This window comes from Astatotilapia calliptera, chromosome 1 (assembly GCF_900246225.1).
Source record: "Astatotilapia calliptera chromosome 1, fAstCal1.2, whole genome shotgun sequence".
NCBI lineage: Eukaryota > Metazoa > Chordata > Actinopteri > Cichliformes > Cichlidae > Astatotilapia > Astatotilapia calliptera.
This window is the reverse complement of record NC_039302.1, coordinates 26267616-26280303: the sequence shown is the minus strand read 5'-3', so window position 1 is coordinate 26280303 and position 12688 is coordinate 26267616. Positions and strand designations below refer to the sequence as shown.

The following is a 12688-nucleotide window of genomic DNA, read 5'->3' as shown; positions in this document are numbered from 1 at the left end:
TTTAACAAGCTGAGAAGTTGACTCGTAGCTTGCGATTGCAATGCCTCTGCTGTTTTTGGAGAGGTTTCCTTGGCCCAGCCTGCAGACCTACACAGCACTGAGTGTGGCTTTGCTTGCTGGTAGCATCTTCAGTGCCTACACCACAGTAACTGACCCGGGATTTGGGGCCTTGGAAACGGATGAGGCACAGCCTCCCTCCGAGGTGGAGCGTGAACTTCTAAAGAATGATATTAGTAACACAGAACTGGCAACAACTGTCCTGTGGTATCTTGTCACAGACAGTCTCTTTGTGTGGGTGAGTATTTTAGTGCAATGTGTGAAGTGATTATGAAGTTCATACAAAAACTAATGGTGACCTTATTATCTGCACACCTACAGGTGTTAGTGAACACATTCTGCTGCTCTTTGATGTTAATTGCTAAAATGATTCAGTATGTGGTGTTCGGCCCACTCAGAGTCAGTGAGAAGCAGGTAAGTCTGTGTTGTTACAGCTGTTTTTACTTCTTTCAAACAGGAAGCAAATGGTCACTCATCTCATTTCATGTCTCCTCTTTTGTTTTTTATGGTTCATCAGCACCTGAAAGATAAATTCTGGAACTTCATTTTCTACAAGTTCATCTTCATTTTTGGTGTACTGAACGTCCAGACAGTGGAGGAGGTGGTCATGTGGTGTCTGTGGTTCTCTGCACTCGTTTTTCTCCACTTAATGGTTCAGCTCTGCAAGGATCGCTTTGAATATGTAAGTATATAAAAGTATATTTAAATAAATAAATAAAATCAAATCTAAGCATCACTTTAGACAAATATGACTAGACTCACGTTGCATTTATTGTCTGTGGTTCTTTCTGTTTTATGGCATTTGACTCCTTGAGCCAAGCTGTTTCCAAAGTTTTCTGTTTGTTTTTTCAATGGAGTATAACTAAACCTTCTGTAACCTAGTGGGGATCGGGGATTTTGGGCACTTGAGGAGACTTAAACCAGTGTAAAAGAAAAGGGGGCCCTGGATCATTAAAAATGCAAGTTTCCTCTTTACATGGGGTGCAGCATAATAATAGTATTATCTTAATTGTGGTGTTCCTTTTTTCATATTTGTTGGAAGCCAGACTTGAGAACAGCTAGATTTATGAGAATCAAGGGCTGAGAAAGTCAGTGATTATCTGATCACAGTTAGAGTAAACTACATTAGCTAACAATGTTGTAGTTGTGTAGATTTCATAGCGAAAAGAAATGAGCAATATGTTTATTGGATGTAGGATTAAATATAGGCTTTAAGAATTTTTTCCCATTATGTATATGCTTCCTAAAAGCCTCTGAAGTACACGTGTCATTTCAGTGGCTTATCGGAGAGTAGTGCATCACTCAGAGTAATTATGGGTGATATACCTTACTTGTTCTTTACCAGATATCGGCACAGCTCTTTGAACTCTTGCTTGTTACAAAAGGAGTCACATGTTACTTAAGAAATATCAGTTAGAAACAGTATATCAATGTCCTTACCATATTACCCTCCTATTTGGATCATAGGAAATGGTCAGTGTGGCGTTAGGCAAGCTCATGGATCATGAGCTTAATTGCAAAAGTGTATATATACAGGAGATTTTTTTGTTTCTGTGCTTTAAAGGAACACAGTTTTTTGTCGTCTACCCTCATTTTGTTTTGTGTGTGGTGTTTTTTTTTTTTTTTTAAATTTTATTAAAAGATTTAGATTTTCTATATTAGATATTAATTCTGCACTTGAACATGGGTACTGGTGCCAGTCTATTTTGTAATTCAGTATGTATGTAATAAATAGAAATCTGCCACAGCAAAGCTTGGCAAATCTAATTCTCTTCCTGCCTAACTGTTTCTGAATATTAAACACTAAGCCATTTATCCACCTGAGCAATACTTCTGTACACTTTCTATAAATGCTTATTTAAAAAGTGTTCTTTCCCTCAGTAGACACAGTGTAACTGTACTCTTTTCAGCTTGGGATCTATTAATAGCTTTTTATACTGGGAGGTTGACTGTGACTACTGTTTCAGTTACTACGCTAACATCTCTCTATCAGACTGTGTTCTGTATGGTGGGGAAAACAAAATGTCACATTTAAATACCTTATAAGTGCTGACATTTAAAACAAGGTTTAAGTTGTTTTGAATGTCAGTTAGACATTCAAAGTTAGACGTAATGTAATGCTGGCTGCCTTAGTATACTAGAAGGTTATTTCAACCTGCCATATTGTAAACATTTCGTTTTGATGTGATTGTGTTCCTCTTGCTGTTTTTGTTTCCGTCTTTCAACTTTAACTGTAAATTTAGTTGGAGGTAGTCCATTATTTGCCCAGCTGTTTCCCGTTTCTGTCTTCCTGTCACTGTGGTTTCTTGCTTTGGGGTGAAGATAAGAAATGCAGGTTGTAGTGCTGAAGGTTTAGCTTGGAAACCTTGTGGTCTTTGTGATACCGAGCAGCTGGTTTTTATATTTTTCACCTTAGTTATAATCTATAATAATGTGCAAATCTTTTGTTATTTACACTTTGCTAGAAGTTTAGTTGTGCTAATGCTTAGATATTTAGTGGTTGTGTGAGAGGCGTTTTTATTGATAGAAAAGGGTTGTGTAATATTTAGAAGAGTACATGCAGGATTTTCTCTCAGTATGTCGCAGTAAAAATTGAGTGTCTTACTGAGCCTCTTAAAACTCTTGTCTGTAGCCAGTGGTGAAAAACATGAACTCTCTTTCAACAGCATGTTTCATGAGCATCTAAGTGAAATGTTCCACTGTTTGACAAATCATTGTTATACTTCCTTTGTCTACTCATATCCACTAAATTAATTTATAGCTGGGTCTTTTTGGTAACAAAGTTTCACAAAATGTATTGCGGTGGGATTCAAAGGCCATCCTGAGGAAATGATCTTTAACCTGCATAAACACTGAAAAGAAATCTTAGGACATAAGAAGAAAAAATTAAGAAGCACAGCATACTCATTTACCTTTGTTTCCCCCCCCCACAGCTGTCTTTCTCCCCATCCACACCTATGAACAGCCATGTGCGTGTGCTCTGTCTGCTGGTCTCCCTGCTTCTGGACTGTTGTGGCCTGGCTGTGGTCTGCGGCCTCCTGGGAGCTTCTCATGGCATGCACACGCTCTCCTTCATGGCAGCAGAGGTGAGAACTTGGAGCCAAGCTGTGGGAAAGTTTTGGCCACACTTTGCACATATGATTATGGATTTATTTTTTTATTTTTTTTAATGTCATTTAAGCTTTTGTTTAGGTGCAGGTATTTATTTATACACATTTGCTAACTACACTTCTCAGCATGCATTTGCTTTGTATTCTTGTTCAACCCAGGATTGGTTGAGAATAATTGCAGCAGTTAAAGTGAAAAATACCTTAATTTTCATGTAATTACTTAGTGAAATAGGTGCTCATGCTTTGTAGATGATATCCCTCCAGAGGACAAAATTGTTTTTACATTTTTCAGTATCAATGCAGTTCTTTGATGAACTTAGAAACCAATTAAAATGTGACTCTGATTCACCACCACAGAATTATAAGAGTACTTTTTCATTTGTGGGTTCCTTCTTGCTGGTGTTGTGCATTCTGGCTCATGTATATGTTTCCTGAAGAAGCAGAAGCATAATCAGTGTTTTCAATTTGCAGCTGCACTTTTGTGAATGGGAAAAAAAATAATCTTATTTGCTGTAAAAGCTGTCAACAATGTTGAGTAAATAAGAGTTTGTCTGTGAGTGAACAAAACCACCGAGTTTAGTGTAAATGAGAGTTTAAACTATCTCTTTTAGACTGTAATGTCTGTGTAGAAAGCAGAGCATAACAGTTGCATCATTTTCACATTTACTTTTTTCCTCAGTGTCTGCTGGTGACTGTGCGCACTGGACATGTCATCATGCGGTAAGTCTCTGTGCAGCCTCATAGACACACTGCAGCATGGATGACAGCCTGTGCAAATTTGGAATCTGGGATAATCTTAGCACATAAAACTGTTTGTTTTCCTCTGGTTCCATTGGCTCTATTATGAAAGGCTTCTTTGTCTTTGAGAGGGTTCCTAATATTGAACTACCACCAACTCTGATGGGCCAAGGTCCTGGATCAGTACTGGATACAGTACTGACTCCCTTGGCTGGTAACAGCTGTCTGTTGCAGTACAGTTGTTTGGTGCATGGAAAAATAATGTTTATGGTGACTTCCCTTTAAAGATGTTTCTTTATACCTTTGCAAGTTTTGTTTTTGAGCTTTTGATTACTTTCACTCACTTAACTAAATACATCTTATGATGAAATCAGAACCGTATCATAACTCTTCTTTCTTTGTTACTCAAAACAGTTCTGTCTCAACCTTGAATTTCAGTCTTTTTGGCATTATTGTACCACATACAGTATATTGTTGCACATTTAATTTATTGCAGTATTTTGCCTCCACCGATCTTCTAAAAGTCACCAGCATTTCATGAACTGAAAGAGCTGTGTCTTACTCTTCCAGATACTCAATTCATCTCTGGGATTTGAACCATCCAGGGACTTGGGAGAGTAAGGGGACATATGTCTACTACACAGACTTCATAATGGAGCTGGCCATGCTGTTTCTTGACCTAATGCACCATATCCATATGCTGGTAAGATGCAGTATGACTGAGTGTATGGCTGTCATGTTTTGAACACTTCCTGTCCCAGTGTGACTTTCTGATCCACTAATCTTTCACCTTTGTGTGCACATTTCACTTATTAGCTTTTCGGGAATATCTGGCTGTCCATGGCAAGCTTGGTTATCTTCATGCAGCTGCGATATCTCTTCCATGAGGTGCAGCGCCGTGTCCGCCGACATAAGAACTACCTGCGTGTCATCAATAACATGGAGACAAGGTGTGTGTGTGTGCGTGTGTGCGTGTGTGCTTTCAGTCTTTTGCTAATCATTACTTGTTTACTTAATAGTTGCATATACTATAAACTCTGCAGATTTGCTGTTGCTACTGCAGAGGAGCTGGCAGCCAATGATGATGATTGTGCCATCTGCTGGGATGCCATGCTTACAGCACGCAAACTGCCCTGCGGTCATCTCTTCCACAAGTAAATAATTTTACTTTTACTGCTTATAGTTGGGATTATCTGCCTTTGCTTTGAGGTGCTATACCCTAGAAATAGTACTTGTCAGTATGTGGCCTATACTGACACAGTTGAGTGGAAATTCCACTTGAGAGATTTCAGGCTTAAGTTGCTTTACTTTCTAATGTCTGGAAAATTATTAGGGATATTGTTATGGTTTTGGATTTAAAAAACAATAAAAAAAACAACAACTATGCTATGGCTCAGGCAAACGTCTACAGAATATACTTTTTATACTTACTGAAAGGGGCATTTTTGGAGTTGTGTTATTTTATCAAACATGAAGTTATGCAATGCTTTTTGTTGTCCAGCACATGAAGTAAAATTGAATTTGTCCTGAGAAAACATTTGTGTTATGTACCTAAATAACAATGCTAAAAGAGCCAAGGAGAATATCGGCATCCTGGATTTAGCAGGATTTAAAGGCTGAAGCTTCCATTAGGGTAGTTCCCAAAATCCTTAAAAGATTTACATAGAGAAGTGTAAACTAGACTGCACAGCAGTTCTTAGCTTTTGTAGTAGAGTTTGCTTGTTTGAATGTTTATTGCTGTGAGCTCTGATATACATTCTGAGCTTCAGTAAGATGCCCTGCATAGAGCCTAGCTGTAGAAAATTTGTCCTGACCCCTAAGATACATGTCAAGTTTTCAGACTGGCGACTTACTTAGGGTATGTATATGTGTTTCTTCAGCTCTTGTTTGCGCTCATGGCTTGAGCAGGACACGTCGTGTCCCACATGTCGGAAATCCCTTAATATTAATGGGGATGGGGGCCAAGCAAGAAGCCCGCAGCAGGGTGGGGGTTTGGAGGACAACATTGGCCCAGTTGGAGCCCCCCCAGATGCCAGACCACATATCAACCAACACAATCACTTCTTCCACTTTGATGGTAAGGGTGCTGGATACGTGACCTAAAACTGATGGGCTCTGTGTCACAGCTAAAATTAAAAATCCATGCATTTGTCTTACAGGATCTCGTATCGCCAGCTGGCTGCCCAGTTTCTCAGTAGAAGTAATGCATACTACTAACATCTTGGGCATTGCTCAAGCAAATAACTCCCAGCTTATGGCTATGGTGAGTTCGAGTTTACTGAAATCTGTTGTCTTTAAGAGAAAGGATACACAGACTGCAAGTTGAGGCTAATATTTAAACTTGTAAGATCTTTTTAGACGGCTGATGATCTTAAAACTTTTGTTACATTCTCCTAAAAAGTCCAGGGGATGTGGGCAAAGTAACAAAAGGTTTCCGGGTTGAAAAAAGGAGACGGGAAAGCAGCATTGTTAAATTAAAGGTTTCATTAATGTTTCTATTAGTAATTAAACTAACAGAGAGGGACAGATGCTGAAATAGTCTTTTAAAGAAGGAAAACAACAAAACCCAGGAGTTGATCACCAAACTGAGAAGTTAAAAAAGAAAAAGGATCTCCGGCACGAGAGCTCACCTTTCTCTCACCTCATCGTACTCTTAATGCTGTTTAGAGTCAGCTGTACAAAAAGGGTGGCACCTAAGGCAGGAGAGATGCCAGGACACACCCACACGAGGTCAATTTCACACGAGGCCCTGCTAGGGCTATAACAACTTTATTTACATAAAATCCCTGCTGCCGCCTTATTATTGCAGCCTTCACTCCATGTCTTAGTCAGTGTCTATGACTTCAAATATTGCTTGGGCTTAAAAACAACTAAATTTAATGTAACATATACTGTAACTTATACCAGTGTTCCCCATCTCACTCTGCTTTTTATGTACTTGTGCTCATCAGGCCCATCAGATTCAAGAGATGTTTCCTCAGGTGCCCTCCTACCTGGTACTACAAGACTTACAGTTGACCCGCTCTGTGGAAGTTACTACTGACAACATCCTGGAGGGACGTATCCAGGTGCCTTTCCCTACGCAGGTTAGTCATCTTGGGGTTAAATGTTAAGTGCAGTTTTTATTTATCATTGGATTTCTGCAGACATGCCTTGCTCTTAGTTTTCCTTGTTAGTTTGTTTTGTGTGTTTCTTAAAATTAATAACTCAAAATTATGTTTGTCGTCCTCTCTTAGGCCATAGAGCGAGCCCCTTTACAGGTTAATCCTGCACCAGATGAGCAGCCTGGGCCCAGTGGAGCAGCTGAGCAGGGTGAATCTGACAACTTGGAGGTTAGAGGAGGCCGCTTCTCTAAGTCTGCAGAGGAGAGGCAGAAGATGTTAAAGCAGAGGAAAGAAGAGATGCTTCAGCAAGCACGCAGGTTGTTCCTCTACAAATTTGAGTTTTCCACATTTTATATTCAAAATGTTTTTGTGTATGTGGTTGACTATATTTAGTCTTTAACTCAAGTTCTTATAATTTAATTAACTGTGTTCCAGGTTAGGCAGTCAAACTGTTCATCTTTACACTTGTATGTAACACATTCAAGCTGTCACACATGTTTAAACAGACTGCTCATGTTTCTTCCCTCACATGCAAAACACTTGTTTTACATTTTGATCAGTTTTCTCCACCCTTTATTAGAACAGCCTCTCAATCTCGCTTCTGAATGGGTATAAAGGATCTCTTCTGCAGTATCAAGTGTATAACCGATTATTTCAGAGCTTATCTATACTGCTGTCTATGTCATTTTACTTCTGTGCCTGTTTAATACTGGGTTTTGAGATGAGTTTATATCACTCTTTCAACCAAGATGGAATAAATTGGATGTTAAAATGTCACTTTCTAAGTCTAAATTTAGAAAAATTTAAGTTTCCCTTCCTACAGCTTGGCTGCTTTGCCATTGTGGTGACAGTCAGTTCATTCAACTGCTTCCCCAGATAGGCTCTTAAACCACTGTTTTGTGCTGCAGCTGTCGATTGTTTGCTGGCCGTCTAATCACAGGTGTATTTTTATGGTGTCTTTAATAGGGCTGCCACAAACGATTATTTTGATATGTCTGTGAAGGTTCTCAGTCATCCAGGTCATCGTAGTCAAAGGAGCTTGCAAAGAAAAGCGTCTGGACTTCTTTAAGTTACTTGAAGACGTTTCACCTCTCATCCGAGAAGTCAAATGGTGGAGAGTCCCGATAAGGTGGCGCCAGGTTTCACAATGAGCTCACCCGAAACTCTGGCTGATTGGGACCCACACCCAGTTTCACACCTTGGCTCAGACGATTAGAGGATCATCAGGGGGTCCTTTTGTCCCTCTGTGGGGGGTCACTCCCACTAGGTTTATATCTGGGACTCTCCACCATTTGACCTTAGAACTGAAGAAGCTTCTCGGATGAGAGGTGAAACGTCTTCAAGTAACTTAAAGAAGTCCAGACGCTTTTCTTTGCAAGCTCCTTTGATGATTATTTTGATAGTTGACTAGTCACCGATTATTTTTGCGATTAGTCGACTAATCAGATCATGCATCCGTTGGACGTAAAGCGTACAGCTTATTGCACCAGCATGCATCTGCTCTTATATAACTATCATTAGCTTACAGCTTTAAGTGTCTAAGGTATGTGCTAACTAAAAATAAAGACAAGATGATAGTTTATTAAATTTTAATGAAATTTGCAGATTGTTTCGGTGGAGTTTAATAAACTCAGCCTTCTGCTCCTTGCTATCTAAAATATAACAGGACACCAGAGTATATTCAAGAGCATCTCACACTTCACACATCAGTTGTCTGCTTGACGTTTATTCAGCTGTGTAAAAACTATAACTTTAATCTCAGCCAAACCGAATTACTCAGGAACAAATAAAATGCTGAAAAAAGCCAAACAATAACATTTTTAAGTTATCTAAGTGACTTGTATATCATGTTTAACCTGAGTAGCAAAAGAAGGCGGTGGGTTTGAAAACAATTTGCTGGGAGTCCGGTGTTCTCACCGGCTCTAGTGAGCCTTGAACCCCGGCTAGCAATCGAGCTAGTGGGTAACAGACGTCTCCGAAAACATCAGCGCGCTTTTGAAAATATGTGGTGTCTTGATAAACCAAGCAGATATTTGAAATTTACACAGCTACATTCTCGCCTGAAAATATGTTAAATGTTTATTTTGTGACGCAGAAAGAATAATAAGAGTAATATTAAAACTAACTAGCTGCTGCCATTGTTGGAAACTGAGTAGGACTGCGCTATGAATTCTGGGATAGGTTGGGCCACGAAGTATACATCAGACCCATCCTTCAAATCTGGGGAAATGAAGGGCGCGTTTATCGGCCGCATTTGTCAGTCTTCAAATTTGGACAGTCTTCGTCGTGTCACTGTAACGTAATCGGCCTACAAATGCGGGCACAGGAGGATGCGGTTCCTGAATTTGGACACGGCTACGATATCGGAGACTGCTTCTTCTTCTTCGAAGTTTAACGGCAGCTGGCATCCTTGTACATGCAGTGCTGCCATCTTCTGTTTCAGTCCGTTATTACACTCTTAAATCCTACTACTTATTCCTTCGTCTTTTGGGATCCTACAAAGCTTCAAACGACGCGTCGACTATAAAATTAGTCGTCGACGTAATCGTGACTAGTCGACTAATCCTGACAGCCCTAGTCTTTAATCTCCTCTGTTTTAGTTGACTTAGTGTAGCAGGTGTGGTACTAGTTCTTATGGAAATGGAGCTTTAGCTCACTGTTGCACACTGTCATCCTACAAAGCAGACCAAGGGCTACAATTGCAAGCTGCAGTCCAAGTCAAGTTGTGGGGCAATAAAATCACTGAAAACACTATATCCAGATAAACAGAATTGACTTTCTGGCACTGGAAATGTAGTATTGACTTATTTCTGTGTTTTTAAAAAAACAAACACAAAACCCTCTAAGAACTCATATATTTGCAGTTGTGGACCTTACCATTTGTGGTAAATTATTATTATTTTTTTAAAAGTATCTAATTCTAGGAGAAACACTGTGATAACTAATAGTAAGGATTACTGGTTCTGTTTCCTCCCCGTTCTTTTGGGTTTTCAGTTCTTGTTGTTGTATCCTTACATTGTTTCTGCATCCCTGTAGGAAATATCTGAACAAAAATTCGGAGGATCAGGATGAAGATTTGCCTGGACTGGAGGAGGAGGAGGATGGCCCAGAATTGGACTCAACTGTGCTGAGACGTAGAACCATGGCGGCAGCTGCAGAGAGACGTCTACAAAACCTACAGGACCCTGCGCCCTGATTCTGGCTTCAGCAGAAGGGTGTAGTACATTGTTACCCTAAGAGGCACTGACAAGAGCTATTTCAACTTTCCCCCATTTGGTGTAGTCAGTGGTCATCACCTATAAAACAAAACACACAAAAAAATTAAACCATTGCAGACATGGCCGTGGAGCGGTTTTGAGGCTGCCTAAAAGGGTGAGACTATTGTAAATAGCCTCTGTATCACTGAATTCAGCCTAGTATTTGGAATATGATCTATATATTGATTGGTGCAAGGTTGCAATTGCCCTTTATACATGTGCCACACAATGCAACCACCAGCTTCAATAGACAGTCAGCAGCTGTCATGATTCAGACTGGCTGTCAAAAAACGAGCATGCTTTGCGTTCAGAAGACTATTACAAGAAGATGTTTATGAGAAGGGTTTGAAGGTGTCATTGGTAGATAAAGCTGTTATATGGGCCTTGGTTTTCCTTTCACATATTAAGCCCATGGCAGAAAATTCTGTATTCTGGATGGAGGAACTCATCTGATGTGTCTGTGTGTTATTTTGAGTTTCAACTGTGAATTAAGTGTAGGCAAAATAACACATTCTTATTTCTTACATAGGCGCAAGAGAATGTCACTTTAGTATTGTTCAGCCTTTCTGTCAAATATGAATGTTTCTATCAGAAAAAAATGCTGCAAACAAAGTTGTTTATTTTTTTCTTCTTTTCACCCGCATGGGTTGTTTTCTATTTAGTGTGTAATATCACCTGTTTGCATTTTGTTATTTAACAAGATGGGGAAATGGGCCTGTAAATTTTTTTTTTTTTTTTTTTTTCCCCAAAACCGGTCCCTTTGCGATGCATATGCAGAAAATAGGGATGTATTACATTATGATCAATGAGTGTTACATGTGGTGTCTTTCCTACAGGAACCTCTGCACGGTAAAAATATCTTATTCTGTTGATTAATGGGTGTGTCGGTCATCTTTATCTGTTGAGAAAGGCAAAAATTGTCAAGTCTGCAACAGATGGAGTTTCTGTGGTGCATTTTAACTTGCTTGTTTTGCCACCAATTCAAGAGGCTTCGTCAGTTTTATCGGTGAACCCTTTCTTCTTTTGCTAGAAATAGTGTTGCCTCTTGCATATGTAGCAAAACCAATGAAGTTCTTAGCAAATAACTGGTTTTCTCCTTGTTTAAATATTCTACGACCCGAATGACTGAGAATCTTCATGAATAAACTTTTCGGGTTTTTTATTTGATTGGCCTTTTGTCTATTTACATTGAATACTAGTTAAGAAATTACACTAGTGGGGGAACATAATCACCTGCTGGTTTTAATTTTTTTTTTTTTTTTGGAAAATGCACAGCTGTGCAAACTGAACGTAGCCGTAGAGGCTTTTTGGGTATTGGTATATTTCACTGAATCTGTAGCTGGTTGATGCATATCGACAGATATAATGATGAAGTGTGTTTGAATTCTATCATTACAATGAAAAAAGGCAGTTTGGGGTGAGATATGCATGCATCTATAAAAGTGATTATGTTTTCTTCAACTTTATCCCAAAGAACAGCCCACAAACTTCCACTAAAACTGAAGTGTTGTTATCTTTGTGTGCTCATTTTATTGCTCAGACTTTTTGTTTTGAGTGTTGTAATAAGATACAGCATAGGATTTTAGTTTAAAGATTTTAATTATTCAACATGTTTAAATAAATAAAAAAAAAAAGCAAAAAAAAAAACCAACCTAAAACTGGACAGTTTGGTTTTCATTCAGTTACTTAGCAACTTTTAAAATCCATGATATATTTTCCTATGCATGGATTACCTTTCATAATCATTAACTATGGAATCAGAATTTAAATATTTTCTTTTGGACTGAGCTTTCTGGTATTTTTGTGCCTAAATCAAGATGGTTCAGTTATGGATAATTTCTGTAAATCTAGTTTTTGTAAAATATGTTAATATAAAAGACTCAATAAACAGCTTCTACAGCTTTTTAACAAATGATGGTTTGTATCCTTTGTTTACTGGGTTTTCTTTTTCTTCTGTTTATTGAGACAACGTGGATTTCTGGCTTTACTTTGCAGATGTAAACCTCCAGTCCTAATAGTGCAGCCTAACCTTTCAATTCCCAAGTTCAACAAGTGAGGTTGAGATTGTTAAATAGAGAAAGGTTTTCTTTAATTGGTCTGTTTTGCTATCAGTGGAAGTGGTACAGTGGTTGTAAAAAGTGGATGGAATAATGACTACCTCCAGAATGATCAGCTTCACCTGAAATCAACAGCAAGATGGTTGAAACTTGGATAACAATGACAAGCACACATCAAAACTGGTTTTGGAACAGATAAAGCAGGCTAGCACCAACTTTCTGGAATGGCCTTCCCAAAGCACTGACCTCAATCCTACTGAAAACTTGTAGACCACACTTAAAAGCCAGGTCTGTGCCAGGTGATCAACCCATTTAAATAAACATTTTTTTCCAATTCTGCCGGAAAGAGTGGTCAGATATCTATA

The 12688-nt window shown here is 38.9% G+C and overlaps 1 protein-coding gene across 1 annotated transcript; it reads left to right on the top strand.

Annotated features, from left to right (window-relative positions):
• The first annotated feature begins 24 nt into the window (after positions 1–24).
• LOC113024678 (E3 ubiquitin-protein ligase AMFR) lies at positions 25–11901 on the top strand. The gene is made up of 13 exons (XM_026171942.1): positions 25–295; positions 379–471; positions 575–739; positions 2991–3143; positions 3847–3887; positions 4476–4608; positions 4722–4855; positions 4949–5059; positions 5786–5982; positions 6065–6168; positions 6857–6991; positions 7142–7326; positions 10046–11901. The coding sequence occupies exons 1-13, from the start codon at positions 41–43 to the stop codon at positions 10203–10205; spliced, it is 1866 nt and encodes a 621-aa protein (XP_026027727.1). The 5' UTR covers positions 25–40; the 3' UTR covers positions 10206–11901.
• The last annotated feature ends 787 nt before the right edge of the window (positions 11902–12688 follow it).

Excerpts from the sequence above, each read along its gene's own strand:
- LOC113024678 (XM_026171942.1), top strand. The coding sequence starts at position 41 with ATGCCTCTGCTGTTTTTGGAGAGGTTTCCTTGGCCCAGCCTGCAGACC. Across the intron at positions 3,144-3,846 it reads TCTCCTTCATGGCAGCAGAG|TGTCTGCTGGTGACTGTGCG; the intron begins GTGAGAACTTGG and ends TTTTTTCCTCAG. Across the intron at positions 3,888-4,475 it reads ACTGGACATGTCATCATGCG|ATACTCAATTCATCTCTGGG; the intron begins GTAAGTCTCTGT and ends TTACTCTTCCAG.